General features: G+C 50.5%; 9 protein-coding genes across 9 annotated transcripts; 5 read left to right on the top strand and 4 right to left on the bottom strand.

The window, feature by feature from the left end:
- Positions 1-1,117: 1,117 nt before the first annotated feature.
- On the top strand, positions 1,118-2,258 carry CCM_06409 (short-chain dehydrogenase, putative; the record flags this gene model as incomplete). The annotated part of the gene is made up of 4 exons (XM_006671549.1): positions 1,118-1,657; positions 1,709-1,883; positions 1,945-2,058; positions 2,116-2,258. The coding sequence occupies 4 exons, from the start codon at positions 1,118-1,120 to the stop codon at positions 2,256-2,258; spliced, it is 972 nt and encodes a 323-aa protein (XP_006671612.1).
- A 1,861-nt stretch (positions 2,259-4,119) lies between these two features.
- CCM_06408 (glucose-methanol-choline (gmc) oxidoreductase) lies at positions 4,120-6,386 on the top strand (the record flags this gene model as incomplete). Its single annotated transcript, XM_006671548.1, has 7 exons — positions 4,120-4,506; positions 4,558-4,610; positions 4,665-5,232; positions 5,293-5,427; positions 5,457-5,610; positions 5,677-6,246; positions 6,352-6,386. 7 exons carry the CDS (start codon positions 4,120-4,122, stop codon positions 6,384-6,386), a joined length of 1,902 nt encoding a protein of 633 aa, XP_006671611.1.
- A 292-nt stretch (positions 6,387-6,678) lies between these two features.
- CCM_06407 (dipeptidyl peptidase III) lies at positions 6,679-9,236 on the bottom strand (the record flags this gene model as incomplete). Its single annotated transcript, XM_006671547.1, has 7 exons — positions 6,679-7,092; positions 7,152-7,249; positions 7,302-7,734; positions 7,808-7,870; positions 7,944-7,958; positions 8,022-8,891; positions 8,949-9,236. 7 exons carry the CDS (start codon positions 9,234-9,236, stop codon positions 6,679-6,681), a joined length of 2,181 nt encoding a protein of 726 aa, XP_006671610.1.
- Positions 9,237-10,606: 1,370 nt separating this feature from the next.
- On the bottom strand, positions 10,607-13,113 carry CCM_06406 (ATP-binding cassette transporter, putative; the record flags this gene model as incomplete). The annotated part of the gene is made up of 3 exons (XM_006671546.1): positions 10,607-10,789; positions 10,849-12,843; positions 12,898-13,113. 3 exons carry the CDS (start codon positions 13,111-13,113, stop codon positions 10,607-10,609), a joined length of 2,394 nt encoding a protein of 797 aa, XP_006671609.1.
- A 1,302-nt stretch (positions 13,114-14,415) lies between these two features.
- CCM_06405 (uncharacterized protein) lies at positions 14,416-14,718 on the top strand (the record flags this gene model as incomplete). Its single annotated transcript, XM_006671545.1, has 2 exons — positions 14,416-14,488; positions 14,549-14,718. 2 exons carry the CDS (start codon positions 14,416-14,418, stop codon positions 14,716-14,718), a joined length of 243 nt encoding a protein of 80 aa, XP_006671608.1.
- Positions 14,719-15,373: 655 nt separating this feature from the next.
- On the top strand, positions 15,374-17,233 carry CCM_06404 (MFS multidrug resistance transporter, putative; the record flags this gene model as incomplete). Its single annotated transcript, XM_006671544.1, has 3 exons — positions 15,374-15,803; positions 15,864-16,894; positions 16,970-17,233. The coding sequence occupies 3 exons, from the start codon at positions 15,374-15,376 to the stop codon at positions 17,231-17,233; spliced, it is 1,725 nt and encodes a 574-aa protein (XP_006671607.1).
- Positions 17,234-17,686: 453 nt separating this feature from the next.
- On the bottom strand, positions 17,687-19,293 carry CCM_06403 (uncharacterized protein; the record flags this gene model as incomplete). The annotated part of the gene is made up of 4 exons (XM_006671543.1): positions 17,687-17,776; positions 17,831-18,279; positions 18,339-18,729; positions 18,793-19,293. The coding sequence occupies 4 exons, from the start codon at positions 19,291-19,293 to the stop codon at positions 17,687-17,689; spliced, it is 1,431 nt and encodes a 476-aa protein (XP_006671606.1).
- A 1,493-nt stretch (positions 19,294-20,786) lies between these two features.
- On the top strand, positions 20,787-21,848 carry CCM_06402 (Fatty acid hydroxylase; the record flags this gene model as incomplete). The annotated part of the gene is made up of 1 exon (XM_006671542.1): positions 20,787-21,848. The coding sequence occupies one exon, from the start codon at positions 20,787-20,789 to the stop codon at positions 21,846-21,848; it is 1,062 nt and encodes a 353-aa protein (XP_006671605.1).
- An 88-nt stretch (positions 21,849-21,936) lies between these two features.
- CCM_06401 (MFS transporter) lies at positions 21,937-23,639 on the bottom strand (the record flags this gene model as incomplete). The annotated part of the gene is made up of 4 exons (XM_006671541.1): positions 21,937-22,473; positions 22,538-23,048; positions 23,138-23,400; positions 23,478-23,639. 4 exons carry the CDS (start codon positions 23,637-23,639, stop codon positions 21,937-21,939), a joined length of 1,473 nt encoding a protein of 490 aa, XP_006671604.1.
- Positions 23,640-23,747: the final 108 nt, after the last annotated feature.

The following is a 23,747-nucleotide window of genomic DNA, read 5'->3' as shown; positions in this document are numbered from 1 at the left end:
ACTAATAAATAACTTTAACTTTAATACCTAAGTTTATTTATTAATAAATAATTTTAATTTAATTTAAGTTTATTTATTAGTAAATAACTTTAAGTTTATTTATTAATAAATAACTTTAGCTTAACTTAAGCTTATTTACTAATAAATAACTTTAGCTTTAATACCTAAGTTTATTTATTAGTAAATAATTTTAAGTTTAATATTTAAGTTTATTTACTAGTAAATAACTTTAGTTTAAAAAAACCCTATTTTTTCTAACCCTTTACCCTAACTACTAGTATAGTTTAGCTACTATTATTATATAATATAGTATAGGGTGGAGTATGTATAGAGTATAAATATACTGCGCCCTAGAATAGGGGCAGTTCTAGCCACTTAAGTTCCGGCCTGGCCAAGTGTGAACATATGCAGATGCATAAGGCTGCTCCCAGCAGGCCGTAGGTGCCCAAGTGGGCGCGTGATAAGGGGAGACATAACAACACAGCATTTAAGCAGTAAATTGGCTTCTGCAAGTATTGTTTGAATTCTTTTTTAGTGGATTATATTATGCAGTTATCCTTGTCTAGTCTGTTTAGTACGCAATGTCCACGTTTTGTTGTTAACCCCGTTACACATTATCTCCAATTCCCAACGGGCATGGACGTACGGAACCTAACTAAGTTAGTTACCACGTAATATTGGAACTTTTGCGCTGAAACTAGCCAGGTTGGGCATCCGGGGCTTGACCTACATAGTGGGAGATGCTCCGCTAATGACAACGTGGAGAGGGGAGGGAGCATGTGAGTTTCGGATGCGCCCGATTGGCTACCCGGTTGATCTTGTTTGCTTAATTTTAGCGCATAGCCTCACTGGCAATGTCTTCCTAGCCCCTCTCCGCAGTGGCAGCGGTGCCTGTTCCCTTGGAGATACGCCGCTGCTACTATATCAACATCAACGGCTGCCACCTGCTTTTGTTCCTGTTCATCTCTTCTCTCGTCGTTTCTTCCAGTCCCTTATACATGCGAGCAGTCATTTTCAAAACATCAACTGCTTCAACCTTGATCAGCTGATCGTCTCCTGCCTCTACTACTGCCAGTTTCTAAGCATACTCACCAGCATCCCTCTTCAACCATCCAATATGTCTCCCGTTTTCGACGCCACTACCACTGCCAGTGAGCTCGTCACACACTACGCAGCGCAGATCAAGGGAAAAGTCATCCTCACAACCGGCGTCTCCCCAAAAGGCCTCGGCGCCAACTTTGTCCTGGCCATTGCCAAAGCCCAACCGTCGCTCCTAATCCTCGCAGCGCGCAACCCATCCAAGGCTGACCAGACGGCTCGCGACATCGAGGCTGCCAGCCCCGATGTCAAGACCAAGATTGTCGAGCTGCATAATGACTCACTCGCCTCAGCCCGCGCAGCGGCAACTACTGTGCTCTCATGGGCCGACGTCCCCAGCATCGACGTCCTAGTGAACAATGCCGGCATCATGGCTTCCGACTACAAGCTGTCTTCCGATAAAATTGAGAGTCAGTTTGCTACCAACCACGTTGGTCACTTTCTCTTTACGAACCTCATCATGGAAAAACTGCTCGCGGCGGAATCTCCTCGTGTTGTCAACGTGAGCAGCGACGGCCACCGCCTTAGTCACATCCGCTGGGACGACTATAACTTTGATGTAAGTGCTCGTTCTATGCACATCGACAACGATGCTGTCTAACTGAAGCAGAATGGCAAGACGTACAACAGGTGGACCGCATATGGCCAGTCCAAGACTGCCAACATACTCTTCTCCAGGTCCCTTGCCGAGAAGCTGAGCAGCAAGGGCCTTCTGTCCCACAGCCTGCACCCAGGTGTTATCAGCACCCATCTCGGCGACCATCTAGTTGAGTTTGATAGCCTAAGTACGTACAACGCACAACCCTGGAAATCGCCCTCGAAAGACGAACGCTAATGACACCGCAGAGGATGCTGACCGCAGTCTCGGAAACAAGGAGGGCTGGGAAGATTTTAAGTGGAAGACACCTGACCAGGGTGCCGCTACCCATGTTTTCGCTGCCTTTGAGCCGTCGTTGAAGGGTAAGTTACTATAAAACCTACATTTTTAAACATTTTATTGATCTATCTATGTTCAAGACAATAACGGTACCTACCTGGAAAACTCTCGCGTAGCGGACCCCAATGTAGAAACCGTCAAGCCGTGGGCAACGAGCCCTGTTGAAGCTGAGAGGCTATGGAAATTAAGCGAGAAGCTGGTTGGACAGGAATTCAGTTACTAGGATAATTAGCTGGAAAATACTACTTTACATTGTATAGGTAGTATTGCAATCAGTAACTACGCTCTATATTCCCAGTCGCGAGTGCCGCCTTCCCACCCTTTCCCCCCCCCCTAGACTCAGTTTTTATAAAGCACCAGGTCTCCGAGCCAGCTCAAGAGTAGGCAGGCGCTTCCAGGCCCAAAAATGAGACAGCACAAGAAAGACCCAGCCAACAGTTTGGCCCAGCCTAAGTCCCCTGGCAACAGGTGCCAATTGACGCACCCGCAGCAGCAAAACCAGCAGGACAGTGCCGTAGCCGAACACCTGATCCCACAGCATAAAACTGCGAGTACCATCTCCGACAGTCCTGACAACTTCAATAGCCATTGGTGGTACGAACACCCTGCGAGGGTGTAGGGTATGCATGAGGCCAGGGTTGAAGAGAGCCGGGAACAAGCGCGTCGATACCGTAACTGCCAAAATAGCCACGTGCGAGTAAGTGCTGACCACGAAAGATATACCATAAGCTACACTCATTGCCGTGATATGCTGACGGTGCTGGCCATCTAAGCTGGCACTCTTGCGCGCAGCTGGTGGAGACTTGGGTGCATACGCGCGGAGCGCTAGCAACAGCACAAGGACCCATAGGGGAAAGACGTTCCAGACGACCAGTGTGGCCTGTTTGAGGTTATATGAAAGCATTTCTGGGGTAGGAAAGGTCATCAAAATTGCCGGTCCCGCATATCCTATAAAAAGGGCTGCGAGGATAGAAATAGCGACATTGGCAGGCACCAGAGATGACCGCTTGAGAGCCGCCAGTGAGGGACTGGCTGCAAAATCTGCGGAAGATGCGAGATGCCATACTGCCCAGAAGGGTCCAGCACATCCGATACCAGTCATCTGGAACATTGCCACCCAGAATGTCGTCCTTGGATGGGCAATTAGCTTTCGTGAAATATTATGCTCGCCGCAACGAAGACTTACATCAATACGCTGGAGCCCACCCCAGCACGGCTACTCTCAAAGTAAAACACTGCCAGCATAGAAAACAGCTGGCCAAGAAAATAAAGTCCTATGGCGGACGAAGTGGGGTGCGAGACATCGGCCACTTCCCAAAAGAAGACGACAAGGATGCGCAACAGGTACAATGGGGAAGATCCCGGTAAACGAAGCCTGGAGGTGGGCGTGCGTGCGTGGAAACTGATAAACGTCTGGCCCATGCAGCGCTGTCAAGAGGTTTCCGAGAGTGCCGTCTAGGACAGATCGGCCCCATAGCTGCACAGTGCCCAGAAGGCTCAAGGTGTAAAAAACTAATCTGGCAATTGAGAGTGACATCGTTTGTGTCTCCATACAGCTACTTGTTTGCCAACTTCAACTTTCGATGAGAAACCGAACATGAAATATCCTGACATGAGCTATTATTCTTTGTCTCCCCCCTGAATGACTTACGTTCCCGGCTCTCTAGTTATCCCAGGCTGTATAATTTCAAAGTGGGCATGGGCCGCCTCTCGGGCGGCTTTCCCATTGTCTAAGTGGCCGCCTGATTCACCTCGGGCAACTTGCCCGAGCGAATGAAAGAGTCGGGGAACCCCGGAGAAGCGGAGCACCATGCTCAGCCCAACGCAATTACTGAGCTAGCCAAGCCTTATTACCATCTAGGAGCTGCGACGGAAAGGCCGCTGGTCAGTCGACGTCTTACTGGATAGGGGCATGCCCATTTGTCTTACATGGCTTTGAAGAGTAGAAAGTAAACAACAGCTAGTGCGAAGCGAAAAGAGCAGGGGCTATAAGAATAGGCATATTTATATGGACGCAGTGCTCGTTTTGTTTTCATCTCGTATTGGAGTGATACTCAATTTTCTCCTTGCTGCACCTCAAAATCATGTCCGCAACGTGCCGTTCCGTGCGGTGGTTCGCAGGGGTTACCCTTAGCCTCGCTGCCGCTGCCTTTGCAGAGACTATCGGCGCGAAAATCAATGGCGAAGGCATAACCGAAATCTTTGGAAACTCGTTTGGCATGCCTGGCACTGACATCACATATGACTACATTGTCGTTGGTGGTGGCACGGCCGGCAACACCATCGCCGCGCGTCTGGCTTTAGATCCCGCCAACTACACGGTTGGCCTGATCGAGGCGGGCACCTTTTACGAGATAGCCAGCAGCAACAGGACCCAGGTCCCTGGATACAACTTTGCGGCGGCGAATCCGACAAACGTCGGCACGCTCAACTCCCTGACAGCCGTTCAGATCAATACAGAGCCCATTGCCGTAAGTAGCCTTTGTCATGCTATAGCACTGGTTGTTGACTTGCTCGTTTAGGGATACAACGGTCGCAAAGTTGGTTACACTCAAGGCCTGACCTTTGGTGGCGCGTACGTTTCTGTCTTTTTTCATGCACAAAACTCATAAAAACTGACCGTTGCAAGCACCGCTGCCAACTACGGCGGCTACTCTCGCTCCACAATCGGCGCCCATGACCTATGGGCAAAAGAAGTCAAGGATGACTACTGGTCCTGGGACAATGTCTACCCCTTTTACAAAAAGAGTTGCACATTCACCGAGCCCGACTACACCAAGATAGACCCCAAGTACAACATCACCTATGACCCCTCCGCCTTTGACGCTTCGGGCGGCCCGCTCCACGTGTCGTACGGGAATCACGTTGGCGAATCTATGCTCGGTATTGGCGCCTCGTTGGAATCACAGGGGCTGGAACACATTGACGGCTTCAACAGCGGAAAGCTCCTCGGCTACGGCGCGATTACCTCGAACGTGGACCCCGAGACGGTGACGCGCAGTTCCTCGGAGACATCCTTCTTGCAGGCAGGCGTGAAGAGCGGCCGCCTTTACATATATCCCAACACCGTCGCCAAGCGCATCTTGTTTGACGGAGACAAAAAGGCTACAGCAGTTGAAGTTCAGAGCAGCTCGAAGATCCAAAACTTGAAGTGGAGTCTCTCCGCTAAGAATGAGGTCATTGTTACCGCCGGGTTGGTATGTACTTGACCGTTCTAAGGTAATGTCGATGTCTAATCTTGGCACGCGGCAAAATAGTGGTACTCTCCTCAGCTCCTTATGGTTTCTGGTGTTGGCCCTTTTGAGACCCTTAAGCAGCACGGCATCAATGTTGTGGCCGATGTTCCGGGCGTTGGGCAGAACCAATGGGCAAGTCATGACTGCATGTTTAGAGTCATTCATACATACTGACAAATGTACAGGACCAACCCTTTCAGGCCCACATCTTCAAGGTCAACGTTGAGACCAACTCTCAGATTGTTGCCCACAACCCAAGCGTTCTCGCCGAAGCCGCAAACGAGTATCTCACCAAGCAGTCCGGACAACTCTCCTCGATTGGAGTCTGCCAGGCCGTTGGTAAGCCTCCAAGCGCTTGCGTATAGATAGAGCCAGTCTCCAAACCTGCATGCTAATGCCCTACAGGCTATGAGAAAATCCCCGCCCGACTCCGTCAGCGCGTACTCAGCAATGCGACCACGGCGCTCCTTGACTCCTTCCCTGCCGACTGGCCAGACATCAACTTCCTCGGTCTCGAGAGCTCCGGCATCCCCCCCAACATTGGCCCCGACGACTACTATCTTCTCATCGGTTCGACGCTTTATTCGACTGCAGCTCGTGGCAACATGACCATCAAGAGTGCCGACATGTTTGACCCGCCCGTCATCAACCCCAACTGGCTTGGCGACGAGCGCGATCTCGAGATGGCCGTGGCGTCATTCATGCGAATTCGCGAAGTGGCGTTCAACAGCACCATTGTCGAGGCCACCTGGCAGCCTGGGCCTGAGGTCGAGACCAAGGAGCAGATTGTGACCTGGCTGCGGGAGAACATGAGCTTGACTTACCACGGTGCCTGCACCAACAAGATGGGCACAGACGATGACATAATGGCTGTGGTGGACACGCGTGGCAGAGTGCGCGGCGTAAAGAACCTGCGTGTTGGTGATTCTAGCGCCTTTCCCATTCTCCCGCCCGGGTACCCCATGTCAATAACGTGTAAGTAACAGCCCCCAGTTTGCGATACCAGAGGCAACTTACTGACAAATGAGTACAGACATGTTTGCTGAAAAGATTGCACACGCGATTCTCCACAACGCGTAGCTCTGGACAAACAAAATGCTACTCTTCTAAACTAAATAGGCCTTACTACTTAATAGAAAAAAAGAGGATAGGCGGGGTTCATACTATTTACAACGGTTTGCTACAGCTAGTAGCTTTGTTGAAGTGAAATAGTGTCCATAGCGAGCAGGGCAGTTGGTGAGAGGTCCACTCTAGAGTATATTAGAAAGTATAACTAACTACTATATACTACCTAGCTATATTCTTAGTATTTCAGAATAGATAATATTAAACCCCTTATGTATAATAATAAATAGCCTTTTATTTTATATTAATAGGGGTTACTATATTAAATTGTAGGCCTTATCCTTAAATATCTCTATCGATAAACGATTGAATGATCCCTTCATCCCTGGCTTCATACAACTTCAACACCACTTGGCCATCCTCTTCAATAATGGTATTTGGCTGTACAATCTTCGATCCAGGCTCTGATTGTACTAGGGATGAGCTCTTACTCGACCACGCTGTTACGGCGACCTGCCTCCAAGCCTCGAATAGGCCATCAACGGCGCTCAACGGCTCGTAGAATTCTCTGCATGTCTTGATATCTGCTGTGCAGCGCCAAATGTGCAAACGAAGCAGCAACCGACCCAGCGAAGGCTTGCCATGCGAGAGGATCTTGGAGCGATCGACACGGACGTGCAAGTTTCCCTCGGAGTAATCAACAGTGATGGTACCGTCAGTATCCTCCAATAGGTGCCTCAGAATAGCGAATGCACCCTAGGGTAAGATTTGTTAGTGCTCTATTTCTACATCTCAATCGCCGAGTAGGGGCTTACCCTGGCGTGCTGGTCACCCCAGGACTGGTCTTCCGCATTGAACGAGGCGAGGGCGTCGATACCCTTCGTCCCGATCGTCAGGTACACATAATAGATGACTGCCATGGTGTCTTAGTAGATAATGAGAGAGGGGGTGGGTGGGGGACTAACAATCTGGGATGCTGATCTCATCCTCCAAGCCAAAGAGGCGTAGAACCTGCTCCTCATCAGCAAGATAATACGAAATCAAGTTTGCCCTACACTCTTCAACCGTTGTTGCCAGTTTGCCGAACACGCCAGTCCACGTTTGACCCAGTTTGTACCACGACTCGACAGCTTGGCCGGTGAGGGGATTTGTTGGGGGGTGGTCTTTGTCAAAGTTGTAAACGTTAGGCGCCGTTTCGCTTAGCAGTTTTCCACTGCCATGGCCTATGAGCTCGTGAATTGATGTCGTGACAAAGTTGATCACCTGGCTATGACTTTTCAGGGGCTCTGCCTCAGACGGATGAACGTGGCGAGAGGGCGGGAGTGACTCGACCCTAATTCCCATTCGGTTCCAGAAGAGGATATTTTTCAAGCCACAAGTCTCCCGGATATCGCTATACTGTAGAGCAGTTAGCAGAGCCCTTCAATGCCAGAGGCTCTATGCAGCAGGAGTAGTTTCGAAGGATACATACGTTCGGCAGATTGACCCCATCCCACACGACACTTGCGCAACACGCAAGTGCTGTCCATGTTAGCTATCGCCCGAAGAAATATGAGAGCGTCGTCCAAAGACAAGGGGGGCCCCAAATGACTCCACGCATGACCTACGTTCCTCGCTGTAGGCTATCATTTATGAAAATATGCCTTAATACGAGGTAACAAGGCGCACTGCGAAAGGCATCCTACTGATGTAGACACGGCCTGTTGCAGCGAGACTTGAGGCCTTCTGTGGAGCGGGAAGGGGTTGTTTGGAAATGGAGACTCACCGTGGACAATGGTGAAATCCGGGGCTTGGAAAAGGCTTGCCTCAAACGGCCCCTTTCCGTCGTTCTCCATGGACGCCCAAGGAAGCAGGGAAATGACCTTGGCAGAGTCATTGACCAGACCCGCCAGCTTCCTTGTCTCGTCGGGGTCGGATATGGAAACTATTCCCTCCCATTCAGCGCGTACGCCGTGTGGATCTCGGTATGGTTCGACGAAGCCGAAAATACTCTCGACCCTGGGCGACAAATCGGTAACCCATGTCTTCTGCGACCTGCGGTATGCTTCGGTGCTCCCGGTGGTGAAAGATTCGATATACTCGTTTAAGGCCTTCACTTGCGTGCGGTTGGACGCGTACTTGGCCGCCTCCTGAAGAGCGGCGCAGACTCTGGAGAGTTCGGCTGCGTGATCCCCGGGTGCAACACGCACTGTAAGCGCATGGTCGCCTCTAGGCAGCTCAGTGCTAACCGCAGACATCTGAGCGGATGCTCGTAGAATATGGAAGACAGGAGAACCCCCCTCTACTCTCTTGCTCAAGCGAGTGTTTTCGGGCTCGATCTCGTTCTTTTCCATGATCTCGGCGATCGCGGTGATCTCATTCTTTGTGATAGCTTCGGGGCCGGGATAATACGTCGACTGTGTACCGGGACCCGGAAAGCCCAAGCATTTCGGCGTCGCGGCGAGAAGGGGGTCAATGATCTTGTCAAGTAGAGAAGTCGTTGCAGGTGAAATACTGGCCATCTTGCGAATGGCATCCGCTGAAACGTGCGGGACTACCTTGCGATTCCCATCGGCCTGTGCTCTATTAAAACGGGGTCTTGCTTTGTTGCATTTATTTGTAGAAGAACATACGTAGTAATTACCTAAATGCGCAAGGAATTGCCCGGCGTAGTCGAGGAAACTCTCGACATCTTCACGTCCGACGCCGTCGTCGTTAGCCAACTTAGACCAGTCCCCCTTGCATGCTTTGTGTAGTTCGAGGATGAAGTCGAAGATGCCTTCGCTTTCAGGCGAGGTCTGTCGGAGAACGATCCTACTACCATGCCACGCAGCCTGAGCCAAATGGTGAGAGTAGAGCTTTTCGCGCGGCGAAAGGCCGTCGAAGATGCCTTGAATGTTAAGCTGGTATGTCGTTGCCATTTTCCCAGAGACAGGTCGCGCTAGTTGCAAGGGACGAAAGCGGGGAAGATGATGCCAATCTGGAATCGTTCGCGGGGATAGATTGATGCAGTTGAAGAGCAGGGGAATATGAAGTGGAAACGGCCTTCCTCATTTTCTTGGATTGGCATATTTTAGCACGGCCTTCCTCATTTTCATGGATTGATATTTAGCAGAAGCGGGGTAATGGGCTTCGGTCGGGCCGCCTGATTGCCAGGCTTCAATGTGTGCCAAGTATGACATTAAAAGCAAACAGGTCCATGAATCTCAGTTGTCGCGATGTTCGAAGATAGAACTTTTGTAGTAAGAAAAGAAGGAAAAAAATAACTGGGATTGCGAGGGCCATGTATCTTGCGCCGGAGGCAATTATTCCTATATCGGTCGCGACCAGATAAAAATCTTCCATCTGTTAGTTTTGCTTTAACTACGTTCAAGGTGGAGAGACGCACCGTATACAACGAGCGACATGGAGTTTGGCAGGTCCTGGCCTATTATCGTCATGTCCCCGCTAAATCTGAAATCGTCTATTAATTAAAATCACACAGTGATATTGCGAATGTCACGTACCGGTTTAGAAGAAAGCCCGCGTCGGTTGATGTGATAAACTGATAGGTTGCACTAAACTCCCCGGTGTCAGCTGCTTGTGTGTCGGGTAGGGCGCGCTTGAGAATCTTGCCTCATTACAACATGGAGAAACTGTCTATGCAGATTCTCCGAGGCTTTGGGTGTGAGTTTGAGCCAAAACATGCTGCACTCTGTTAGCAAATGCGACAGAGCACACAAGCGGAATAGACTCACTAGATCTGCGAGAGACCAAGGATGCCACATGAGACACCAAACAGGCAATATCCTATAAAATAGAGCTTATTTGCAGGGGCCATGGCCAGCCACATCCGTATGAATATTTCTATTGCCCATGTCAGCTTGCCTCTTCAATTGACAATTTTCGCTCTGTGTTGAATGAGTTTACCTGGTGACCTCTCAGACAGGGCAAAAAGAAAAGACAAAGTGAGCCACAATACCAGTAACTGCTTTGGTACTGATTTAAAATATATTAAATAGAGATTCGCATCTCCATGTTGTCGAAACTGGTCGGGGTCATCTGCATCCAGCGCCTGGGCAAGGTGCTCGACTTGCGTCGCGGGCGCAGTAGCTTGGGCTTGGCCAGCTTCGAGTCTGTCTGAAACAGGCTCCTCGGGAAGAAACTTTGCGTACTCCGGGATATGAATTCTGTTGGTGATCATGGTAACTTTACGACTTGCATCAAGAAACAACAAATGGTCTGCCATGGAAAGATATTTCCCTATGGCCAGGCAGGATTAGTCGATGCTGCACCACAGTGTGTTTGTTACCTATGTATTCTTTGACGTACCTGAGGATGTGGCCAAGACAACTGTGCACGCCGTTCTTCGCAGTACTCCTTGCGGCCCAAGCAATGCGTTCATGATGCCGTCCGCCGTTTTTTCGTCTATTGCGGAGAAGATGTCATCCAAAAGAATTAGGGGTGCCAGGGCGTATACAGCTCTTGCAAGTGCCTTGTTTCGAAGCAGTCATGTCAGACCAGGGCCTTGAAGCGCGCTTATGTACTACTCACCAGTCTCGCTTTCTGGCCACCACTCAACTTTAGGCCGTCTGACCCAACAATGGTCTGGTCGCCAGAGGGAAAAGACTGAATGTCGCTCAGGAGTTGACAAGCGCTCAGCACGTGGCTATACCATCGTGCATCATAGTTGCTGGCGCAAATGAGATTCTCCCGAATGCTCCTGTTTTGGATCCAGACTTGTTCATCACAGTATGCGACAAATGCGCGTTCTAGGGAGATGGTGCCCTCTGTGACAATGGCTTCCCCTAGTAGGCCACGGAGAAGAGTGGACTTGCCGCAGCCCGTTTTGCCCACAACCATAGTAAACTTGCGACGCGGTATACTGAAAGTCGAGCAGGGGATGATGGTGCCCGAAGTCTTTGTCGCAGATATGGAGACTTGATGTACATCGGCAGGGTAAATATCCCAGCTTTGCTCATCACAATGGGTTAATTTTTCGGCTTCACCAGAAATGCTCCCGGTCGCCAATGGGCGTCCTATAAATTCTCGCTGCTCAATCCTCTCGGGCAGCAGAAGGAATGATTCAATCCGCTGCAAGCGTCCAAACGTAGCTGCAACTCCAGGGTAAGATGCAACTACTTTGCTGAGGGGTGTAGAGACAATAGCGACAATGGAAAGGATGGTGAAGATATCACTAGACTTCAAAACAACATTTGGACGCGTCCAAAAAATATATCCTGCTATGACACTGATAGGCGTCAAGCAGTAGATGAGCATGGCGTTTGCAAGGAGTGCTGCCTGCAAGAATCGATATTTTTGAGACTCATCAATCTCCTTCTTGCGTAGTTCTTGAATATAGTCCGTCGCAGCAGGTCCTTGACCAACCATTTTTATGGTTCGTATTTGGCCAAGAATTGCTGATGTTTTTGAAACGCGGTCTTCGATGCTCTTGTTCCACGTAACTTGGGAAGGCCCGACCTTTTTGCCAAATTTAGTCGAGGTAGCAGAGAGCAAGGCTGTCGGGGCGAGAAGCAAAATGCAGGCAGGTCCAACCCTCAACGCCAGGATTGTGATGCCCACGGCCAACTCTAGCAGGTTGGCAGCGAATTCGTACAAGGTGCGAGCATTGCGGGTAACCCCATCCGCGTCCGTGCTCATGAGAGTCACTGCGGCGAGCTTTTTAGCTTGATTATGCTCTAACTTAACCGTCTTGTCGTAAATGGCTGCTATGAGGATGCCCCGCGTCTTCGTAGCCATGCGCACCGCGAGGTAATTATACCATGCCCGTGAGACGGTAATTCCAATGTATATCAGAGCGGCAGCGCCAACGAGACCATTTTCGAAGTTGTCTCGCGGATTCTTACTTTCGAGGAGGAGAACGACGCGTTCCAAAAGGTACGGCTGTGAGAAGGAGAAACCTATGAGGGCCAGCCGGGGTACTACGGCGACGAGTATTGACCGTAGCAAAGTCCGAATCAAGACTTTGAATAACACTTTTGACGATCGTTTGTTCCAACGCGACCATATGGGGACAAAGTTTGCAAAGAGCCGATCGCCTTGGAGATCATCTTCCAGCGTATGCAAGTCATGGACGTTTAGCAAGCGCTTCGAGCCAGCGTACAAAGTCTGCAGCAGCCAAAAGAAACAAGACCTGTTCCAAAATCCTGCAAGGGCTTCTGGACCAGCGGCGTCGCGCTGCTCTGGGTCGATGATTTCAGCAAACTTGGAAACTTCTCCGAGAACTAATATGACGGCCATGATACCAATGTCGAGACTTTGGAGGATGGCCAGGGAATGTAGTTCTGCTCGTAGAAAAAAAGACCGTGCTTTAGCGATACCAAGCAGGGCATAGAGACCCAAGCAAAAGCTAAGCCATCCAGAGGAGTGAAGTGATCGGCGGTGCTCAGTATCTGCCAAGATGATGACCAAAACACTCGCTAGACACGAGGTAGCTGCTGCAGCGACAGCAAGGTTTGTTGGTTCCGCGGCCAGTGACGACAGTGTCAAAGCGCCCAAGTCAGTGGCAAGAAGAAGCGCACTCATAGTCTGGTATGTTGAGGTCAGAATCGGTCAGGTCAGAGCGGAGTAAATGTGAGGTACGAGCTTCAGCCACCAAAGAAACCCACGGCGGACTAGGCGCGGTTGGCAGAAAAGTTGATGAAGGCAGATCAAAGACCCAGCCACAAAAAAACCATTGGGCAGAATACTTAGTATAGTGTTTTCAAAGTAGGTGGTAAAGTCAAGTCGGCCCGGAAGTTGAGGGCCAAACAGTGCATCCGCGCCATATTGACCAGATTCGCCCATGATGCCAGCCATTATCGATGGCGTTCTAGGACTCGGGAGAAAAAAAATTCAAGAAAACAACAAATGATTCACGCAGAGAGAAATGACAAGACAGTACACTCAATCCTCGCTCAAAAGTGGACTACTTCTAACGAAGGGCATGTTCATGTGAATTATACAATGGGGGGCTCGCGTTGGTAGTCCTACACCTGGTGTTCGAACGTATGTTGTCGGCTGCAGTGGGCCGTGTTGCGTCCTTTCAATATGGGGGTATAGATTGGACACGATCCTTTTCATGCCAGCGGGCGGATACACTGAAGATGAGGACATGGGGTAGCAGGTATTAAGGTACTGTGGTTGGCTGCTGGGAGGAACTTTTGTCGGCCGCGAGGGAAAGCTGCATCACACGAATGAAGTAGGTGAGTTTGTCCAGCCCGTCTAGCGTTAAGCCCTTACGAGATGAATTTCCCCCCTCGACGAGTCTTCGCCTAGTCATGCAAATCCGGCAGTGTTGGGGGAAAAGTTGAAAACCCAAAGGCGCGAAAGCAAAGAGGAGACGGAATAAGGATCACAGTAACCCACCATCCATGCCGGCGACCAAACAAAAAGGATACACATTATCTAGAGTATATTAAAAATATTTTCAGGTATAAAAGGAAGAAATTAGGAAGAGTAGAGACCGCCCCGGCCCGGGAACCCGCCGCCGTTGAAGTTTGTGATTTACCCCCACGATACACACCCCCACGGAGCGCGAACTAACATGATTGCCAGAGGTGGGTGGGTTGTCTTTGGAAAGATGTGGTGATACTGGCACGGCTCTACAAGTAACCCCTGGGACATATGGTCATTTATCTATGTACTCCCAGCCCTCTCTCGGCCAGCCCACAGATTGCGACCCAGCGAACTTGGCGCAGACTGAGTACCTCGAGCTCACCGAACACTTTGAGTCGCGATATTTTTAATTGCTTCTAGGTCACCTAGTTGAGTGGATGATCCATTCGGTCATTTAATTAAACAAAATTCAATTTTCTCACCTACTTAATTGGACTGATGCAAAAGGATGGAGTAAATTGCAAGAAGCAGAGACTTGTGACGAGCAACCAGCAATAGCGTACCAGCTTGGTGCGGTGGCTGCATACAGGAAGACGTTGATGCAAGTATATTATTCATTCATTACTCCTACAAGAATAATGTGCGGGCTGCGACGGCTCCAGAAATGGACCAGACAGCCAAGAAAGAAATATAACCACAGCTGTCCCCCGATGCCTTTGTACATGGCACAAACCGCGCGCATAGTGCTCTCTCATGAAGCAAGTTCTAACTAGCATCATCACAATGCATGCCCAATTTCAACATATCCTGGCTGCAGGACTGTTCATCGGAGCCACCACGGTAGTAGCCCGACCGAGTATGTCATCCACGACCTGCTTCTCCTCATTCTCTTTCTCACATTCGTGGGTAAAAACAGTCGCTGCCGATTCTCTAATTCCAAAAATTGCCGTCTTGGAAGGCGTCATCAACAACGGCTCCGGAAGCATGCAGAGACAGGCTGGAAAAGGGCCGTACATCAAAGACAGCGAGAATGCGGACCCTTTGGAAGTGTTGGGAAGTCCCCGGGTTGACGGCGCGCGCACATGAGACTTACTCATGTTATTTAGCCTATATCCTACTTATATAACTGTGTGGGTGTGCATTTGTAGGGCATTTGAGTTGGTGGTTAATGCATCGATTCCGTCCATAGATCTTGTCCTCCTTTGTACGCTGCCTCTTCTCCTCACCTTAGGTCCGCCGTTGTGGATAGGTATGATACTCGTTGTGCTCGTCGCGGTTATGAAAAGTGGCATGAAGAGAACACAGGTGGATGGATTTATTACTACTCGCATTTCGGGCCTCTGCTTTGAAGGGCCGCTTTACTCAACGTTTGGAAAGAAATTGAAAAATGAAGGATCATAGCGCCCTGTGATGGCGGGGCGCGCGGGGGATGAGTGAGCCAAGGGGCCAAAACGCAAAAACGCACTGAGTAATACCCGTACTTCTCCATGGAAAACTGCACCGTAATGAACTGGCCTCGGCTGGGGCCGTCATCGGGGTTTCTTTTACCTGAGCATCATCATCCTGCTTAGCAATCCGCGGGCTTGCCTCTTGAGTCTCCTGCTGGCTATATTACGCATCTGTCCGTAAACACCCATCTTCGCCTTCGCTGCTGCCGCTCGCGACATGTCTCTGGGCTGTATCGCCTTTTCGGTGCCACACAACCAGCCATTACGCGGCTCTCGGGGCTTGCCTAATGACCATGGCTCCTATGCTCTCTAACTCGGACTCTGTCTCAGTCTCCAAACAGGAATCTTCCGACCAACATGAGCACTGCAAAACTCCCTCTGGTGCATTGTCAATTGAGCCCGAAAATTCAGAGTCGCAGGACTCGCGCGCGAATGAAAAAGATGTCGTCGGTTCTGGGCTGGACGGCCTCGCGCACAGCCCTGTCGACCCCTACAACACATCGGAACTCGGCATGGCGCGGATCCAGTCAAGAGCATCGTCTACTTGCGCGAGGCCGGCTGTTAAGGTACCGCGAAGCGAGCTCCGTGGACTCTTAAGCCGCTTCACTATTGTACCAGAAATCACAAATCCATACGATTATACAAGAGGGACTAAATGGGGCATTACTGCGACTATTGCGGTCGCAACCGCGGCTGCACCACTCGGGTCCTCGATTTTCTATCGTTTGTATTCACCCAATCTTGCATCATGTTGAGCATCGATGAAAGCCTAACGTCTAATAGCCGCTTTAAACACCATATCTAAAGAGTTCAACACTACTTCCACTATAACGAACTTAGCTGTTGCCATGTACATGGTTGCCATGTCCATATTCCCCATCTGGTGGTCGGCCTTGTCCGAGCAATTTGGTCGCCGAACCATCTACCTCGTATCATTCACACTCTTTGTTCTCTTCTCCGTCGCAAGCGCACTCAGCGTCGACATCTCCATGCTGATCGTGATGCGCATCGGTGTCGGTGGTGCCTCTGCGAGTGTGCAAGCCGTCGGTGCCGGGACGATTGCCGACATTTGGGAACCCCGCGAGCGCGGCCTCGCCATGAGCATGTTTTACCTCGGCCCTCTGCTCGGGCCCTTATTCGCGCCCATCATTGGCGGCGCGCTATCCCAGGCGTTTGGTTGGAAATCAACCATGTGGTTTTTAGCTATCTACGGCGGCGTCATTGTCATAATGCTGACCCTCCTCCTTCCCGAGACGCTGGCTCGGGACGCGCCGCCACCCAGCGACACGGCGCCGCTTCGGCGCTTATCGACGAGAGAATCGGCGAAACTGCACTCCAAAAAATTCATCAATGGTGTCCACCGGTTTGTCTTTGCTCCTCTTAAAGTATTGCTTTTTCTTAGGTTCCCTCCCGTCCTCATTACTGTTGTCCTGGCCGCATTTGCCTTTGGCAGTCTCTTTGTCATGAACATTACTGTTCAGCAACAGTTTGCTAAGCCGCCGTACTCGTATTCACAGCTTACTGTCGGCCTGCTCTACATTCCGTCCGGACTTGGCTATATTGTCGGCTCACTGCTGGGTGGTCGCTGGCTAGATTACATCATGGCGCGAGAGGCTGTCAAGGCGAATCGCTACAACGACAAGGGCAAATTGATCTATCTGCCGGAAGACCGTCTTCGCGAGAATGCCTGGATTGCCGTGACAGTATATCCTTGCGGCCTTCTCTTGTTTGGATGGACCATCAACTACGGCGTCATGTGGCCTGCCCCAGCTGTTGGGGCATTCATCTTCGGAATCACTTCCATGCTCGTCTTTGTAGGCTGTTCCTTGCTTCACCGCATTACTGGCAGTAGTTACTTCCAGTCACAGACCCGACTAACAAGAAAATAGTCCGCGGCAACGACGATGCTTACCGAGTTCATCCGCAAAAGAAGCTCAGCGGGTGTTGCCGTCAACAATTTCGTGCGCAATCTTCTGAGTTGTATCGGCACTGTTGTCGCTGCGCCGTGGCTGAGTGCCGTTGGACCCGGCTGGGTATTCACTGCCACATCCCTCTTCTGCATGGTCATCAGTTACATCTGTGTCTTCTTGCTCCAGCGCAACGCCCCCAGATGGCGCAAGTCCATGGAGAAGGCACTCGCTGAGATTTCATAACGCGGCTGTCGATAACGAAACGGTATTTGATGCGAATTTTTGTTACTTAGAGGCACTGGACAGGTGATTGGCGTCGTTTTACAACCGTCTGCATGTAAGCAAGGGTCGGCACAGAGGAATATGTTTGACCAAGCAAGTGTAGCAGTTAAGCAGAAGCAACACAGAAAAACAAGGAGCCTACTTGGATACAAATCCATTGAGAAAAGGGCGCCCTGCAAGGTCTTTTTTTTTCTTGTTCTTGTCCGTAATTAAAGTTGTCCGCAGGGGTACTCTTCTAAGCTACATAAGCTCTATCGCTACGCATATCTCTCGGGCAGTGACATAAATGCGACGACATTTGTCAACACTGCGATACATCCCTCCTCACAGGTCCCTCCCATTTTCTAGCGGCATTTATCTCTCGCGTCAAAGCTTCTTCTTCAATGCACTGTGAAGCTAATCAAATGGGACTTATTACTTAGAAGCTGCTGGGCTCTTCGATGGCAGGGTTGCAAGGATCGCGCAGCGTGAGTACATGGCATCCGCCGATGCTTCGTTACCATACTAGCCCGAACAGTTAGCACAAATGCACGAAGAGCTTTGGTAGCTCAAACTTGCCTTCGTATAGACGATTTGAAGTTCGGTCTGAGTTGGCTTCGTGAGCCAATGAATCGGGCCGTTGGCATAGGTGCCGCCCCATAGTGTGAACATCCTGTGATAGTCTTGAGCTATCTCCTCCACTCGATACCCCCGGTCTATTGCCACACCAAACTTGTTTCCGATTATCCACTTTGACGGCATATGAGGAGGCATCCTTCCTTCGGACTGGGTGCTAACTTCATGGTAGTCACTTCCCTTATAGTGGTCGCTTTCCTCGTAATAGTAACAGTATCTTTCGCGGGTCTCACCGTCCATTTCGACGATTGGCGCAGTCTCAACACTGATGCCAAGAGCTTTGAGACTTTCCCACACGGCTGCATCAACGCCTTTAAGCGTCTCTGGGAGAGGGTTTTCTTGCTGATTATTATAAGCGTAGGCATGGGAGCACCAAAAGCCGAGCGTCCCGCCTACGAGGCATGGGTTAGTGTAAATGCTGCACATTACGTCGAGAAGCGACATTCCGCACCTTTCCCATAGAATGGATCATTGGAGATCACTTTCTCAATAGCGCGATACAACGGCAGTCGCGTCGGATCCAGTGTCAAGTGTGTGCCCGTCAAGCGCCCAGCTCCCTGGACTGCGTAGAGGTTGTAAGTCAGGGTGAGTCGAGTACCACTGGAGACTTCCATCACTTCATGCTCGCAGTCGCTGTAGAAGGCTGCCCATTCAATATGCGGCGTCTGTCTCTCATCGGCCGGAATACCCCAGTCGAAAGTCATCTCTTCACCTTTGTGGCGAACTTTGAGCTGTCCTCCCTGGTGCTCGACGGGCAGACAAACGACAAGCGACCCAAACTGCATCGGTGAACGAGGCGTGTCGACATGAGCCTTGAACATGCCAGATGGGCCGGAGTAAATCTATACGGAAAAAAAAAGACGTCAGTCATACTTGCAGACGCAATAGTTAGGTCAACGGCTTACATTGAGTTTGTAGAGCCTCGCCTCGACCGCTCGGTGTGTTGCCGAATCCAAAAAGCTCGGGAGGAGCATCTGCGCCACAGAATCAACAATTCCGACAGAATAAGGGTCAAATGTGCTACAGAAGGTGTCTGTGTTCATCTTGAGTGCTTTTCGATAGGTCTCGTCGTAGACATCCTTGCCGTCTTGGCCAAAGGTCGCCGGCTGGCAATCTTGAAGCAGGTCCTTGAGAGCATCGCGATCAGCCGGTCGAGTAGCTGGAAGAGTTACTTTACGACATCGAGACTCTTCGGTTGGCGACAGTCCGCCGACGTCCCATCGGATTGTTACTGGACCCGATCGCCGTGGCTGCTCAGCTCGAGAGAGTGACGATGCTGCGTCGCCTCCACTTTCAACGGTAGGCATCACGACGGGAATCCGGCCGCCGCAAGCATATAAATGCTTCGATTCAGCCAAAGCATTTTTGAATTCTTCGAGAACTGGGTTTGCTTTGGCTTGAGGCATCGTTGATTTAGCGTTGATTGTAAGGAGGAGAGAAAGATGTGTCGTGTTTGTGAGTAATTCTTCTGAAAGAGAAACAGCAGGGCGATCCCACCGATTTATATTTTCAAGCACACAGAGCACAATGTTCCGGACACCCTTGGTGCGCACTGCTTTACTCGGCCAGTACGTGTCGCCATCAGTACGCGTTGCCACTTGTTGGCGCGCCTTGTACTTGCCTCGGTCGCAGTACTTCTGCGAGAGAGAATTTTACGTCTGGGATAAAGTACCTATGGTGCAGTAATCCCCTGAGTGGTTCACTTGGTTTTCACGGATACACAGCAGAACCGTGAGACTTTTTCACGGCCAGGTCAGGCTGCAGCAATGTTTAGGCGACAACCCTGACGGCTCGCGACAGGCCCCCCTGTCCGTTCTAGGCAACACTTATTAGGCTTCATTTACAAACTGGGTAGGACGATATCGGAAAAGTCTCGCCTTGTACTACATTGAGGTTCAAAACTGATTAAAATCTGCGAGTCTGACGATACATTGCGCAAATGCCAAATGCGACAGGAGTCAAATAGCATCAGCCCCGCGTCGATCGGTGACCGAATTCCGCAACTCGCCAAGTAGTTACGTACCCTGTTTTATTGATCAGATCGCCGTCTGGCGGAAAGCCTTTCCCGAGTGCCCTGCGCCCGAGCGAAACACTTTCCTATCGCGGTTCCTCGGCACCTGCAAGCTCCCAGTTAGTGGCCTGAAGAGGAGTCCTAGCGCACTACATGAATAATAAAGAAGTTGATAAAAAGAGACAAAGCGAAATAGAATAAGGTCTTGGAAAATATCAATGATTAAAGAAAAACAAACTAAGATCGCAGTATTGCCAAAGACGTTGAGTGGCCCTTATTCGGTTCCTCGCATTGCATCGAATTAGGCTTCAATCCAACAGGGACAGGCGCAGGGAAAGTAAAAGCTATCTTCTATATCATCCTCGTTAAAATTACTTGCTAAAGAGGCCTACTGCCCGCCTCGGCGGATAATTGGATAATTGAGGATGAAACACGTTCAGCGGTACTTTCTATAAACCAGCTTCAGCGTTGCAGCTAGTAATCTTGGCAGGCCGCATATCTAATGGCAGCATCTTACCTTCCCTAGAGTTGGATGTGTCAACAAGTTTCAACGCACATGTTAATCAACCCCTCTATTCTCACTATTCTAGCAACGATTACGAATGTTCTCCGACCCCCGCTCGCCGCCCATGCCCTACGACAGAATGGCAATAGCGGAGTCGATCGGGGTGGGTATTTGTCTCTTGAGCGCAACTTCGGGGTAATTTATTCGGCCGCTCTCGGCTAACTTTAGCGTGGCAACGGGATCTGATTCAACTCGGTCGCAGTCACAAGCCAGGGCATGGTGTACTTAAAACTGACAGCAGTCTCTAATAAGCCTCCATCACGTTGACCAACTTGCCGGTACTTTGAACCATCTTCACCAGAGAGGCATAATAAAACGCCAACATGGGCAGAGCCCAGGAACACAACCAACACTCCATGGTCTCGGATTGGCCCCAGGCGGATCCGAAGACATGGAACGGAGCCCAGCGCGCCGTTGACCATTTCAAATTATACCCCATCTACCCAGACGAGTCACCGCCAAAGTTTGCCATGACGGACAAGATCCCTTTCATGCCTGCGTGGTCCCAACACCGCTATATTCTCGTTTTTGCCACCTTGCCACTCCTCATACACCAAGCCTGGTTTATGCTCACGGGGTGGCCTATGGGCAAAATCGCCGCTATCCTCTTCTACTACACCGCATACAAACTAATCGCTATACGCGAGGTTAGTCTATTGCGTGGGCTCATCTACAAGTACGGTGTTCTTGACGGCGATGCGGCCCGCGACGGCATCCCCAACACGGGAACGTGGAAAATTGTCGGCGAGCTGGAAAAGACGACCGGGTTCCGGATGGCAATGGCTGTCTATCTCACCTACGATCCCGAGGTGTCCCCCTTGGCAGCAATAAGCGACACCAGCACCTGGGCGCCCTTCTTCCTCAAGCTCAGCCTCTATGGTGTTGTCCTTGACTTCTTCTTCTACTCGTACCATCGCGCGTGCCATGAACTACCTGGCTTATGGAAATACCATCGAACTCACCATCTCGCCAAACACCCAACCGCTGTACATTCTGGCTTTGCCGATGACGAGCAGGAAATTATCGAGATCCTCATTGTCCCCTTCCTCACGTACCTAACCCTGCGGTCGATTGGGCTACCTCTTGGTTTCTACGAGTGGTGGATATGCTTCGAGTACCTTACTTGGGCCGAAGTCTGGGGCCATTGCGGCCTGCGCGTCCATGGCGTTGTTCCGTCTCCTATTTCAGCCATTCTCGGCCAGATTGACATGGAGCTTGCCCTCGAGGACCATGATCTGCACCATCGCAAGGGTTGGAAGAGGAGCTTTAATTACGGCAAGCAGACGCGGGTGTGGGGTCGTCTTTTTGGCACCTGTACGGACAGATTGGAGGCTCACAAGGCTAATATTGATTATGAGAATCGTGTATCCATGCCTCTAGCCTAGTAGGTTTTATTTGTACCATTGAGAAACCAACAAAACACCTCCATAGTAAGCTCATTATCATATCTGTCTTCATTCTGTGATTCATCATCTAGTAGACATAGTAGTTGGTTGTCTCGTCATCGCTAGCCCTCAACTTCCTGTTCCGTCGAAGCATGATCAGCTTGGCTATCCACGCCAAGACTGCCGTGGCGATACTGAATCCCGCGCTGCTGGCCATAGCAATAGCATAGCGAGGGCCATCACTCTTGGGCCACAGATAAGGCGTCCAGATGAAGCTGATATTCATAATCATCGTCACTAGGCCGATCGCCGCCGCCTTCTTCTCCTTGGTCTGACCGCACACGCTGCCACACCAGCCAAGAATAAGGCTGTTGACGCCATAAGTGCCAATGGTGAAGACAACCATGGAAACATAGCGACCGACAGTGTTGAGAGTCGCAGCGGCGCAGGCAAAGCCGATCACAGCTACAGCCTTGGAGAGTGTAATGTGCCATGTGCGCTCGTTCATCTTACCTGAGGACCATGATAGCAAGATCGTGACAGCGCCGGCAATGAGGTATGGGGGGCAAGTAAGCACGAGTGTGATGGTCGTATTGAACTTGAGGGTTTGAACGACTGTGGGGAACTACATCACGGTGGCGGTTGTGTTAGCAAGAACCTCTTCATGTACATTTGATTGGCAGGCTTACAAAGTTTTTGAAACCATTGGCCGCAAGGTGCATGTGCGCCATTCCACAGAAAATCCATACCACGGGGTCCTTGGCAGCCTGTTGGAGACCTTTCCAGGTGCTTGTCTCACCCTGGTTGGCGACGGTGTCCAGCTCCATGCGATTGTACGCCAGGTCCCTCTCCTCTTGAGTGAGCCACCAGGTGGTGAGAGGAAAGTCGGGCAACAAAAAGAAACCGATAATGGCAATGACAAAGGTCACAGCACCCTGGAGGATGAAGAGCCACTTCCATCCAGCGAGGCCGGCAGCACCGTCCATGCCGTGGAAGATGCCGGCCGCGATGAGTCCAGCAAAAGCAGTAGCCAGGATGTTTCCGGTGTATAGAATGGCAATGCGCGTGGCTACCTCTTTACGCGTGTAGAAAATAGTGAGTAGATAGACTGCGCCGGGATAGTATGGCGCCTCTGTGACCCCAAGGAAAAAACGCGTGAGGAGCAGGCCAATGTAGTCCTTGGATACAGCCGTAAGAGCACTGACGATAGCCCATAGCATCATCATGATTCCCTAGTTGGGAAATGTTTAGCTCTTGGATGCAAGTACGTGACTTGTCGACCAACTTACCATGTATCGGCTTGGGCGAGTGCGAGTAAGGAACATATTGGAAGGCACCTGGCCAATGATGTAGCCAACAAAGAGGATGGAGACGCATGTTTGGTACTCTTTAGAGTTCTCCTGTTAGCACTTTTGTAGCTGGCGGTAATAAATATCGGAGCATACATACGGGTGCTGGTGAGGTTGAGATCATCCTCGAGATGGTTTAGCCGTGCCAGGGCAATGGCGTTTCTGTCAAGGTAATTAAGCCAATACATGCTCCAAAGCATCGGCTATTATTCCCCTTTTGTTAGTTCTGGTTGAAGCCATGGACATCGCCAACCAGATGGGAGGCTGGGTAAAGACTTACCATAATCCATCTATCGAGTTTCTTCACAAGGGCGATCTCCTTGGGGTCGGTCTTCGCGTGAGCACCCGAATAGTCGACTTTTTCAACCTGGGGAACCGGCTTCTGAGGGTACTCATCCTCAACAACCATTGACTCGTTCTGTTTCTTCTCCGAAAGAGCCATGTTCAGGTGTTGCGGGAGTTCAGGTTCGGAAGCGAGGCAGGATGAGGAAATAATTGAGGATTTCCTCAGTGATGGATTTGAGAAGTAGAGAGTAGTCAATGGCAGTGC

Source organism: Cordyceps militaris (genome assembly GCF_000225605.1).
Source record: "Cordyceps militaris CM01 unplaced genomic scaffold CCM_S00004, whole genome shotgun sequence".
NCBI classification, from domain to species: Eukaryota; Fungi; Ascomycota; class Sordariomycetes; order Hypocreales; family Cordycipitaceae; genus Cordyceps; species Cordyceps militaris.
This window is presented reverse-complemented; position numbering and strand designations above follow the sequence as displayed.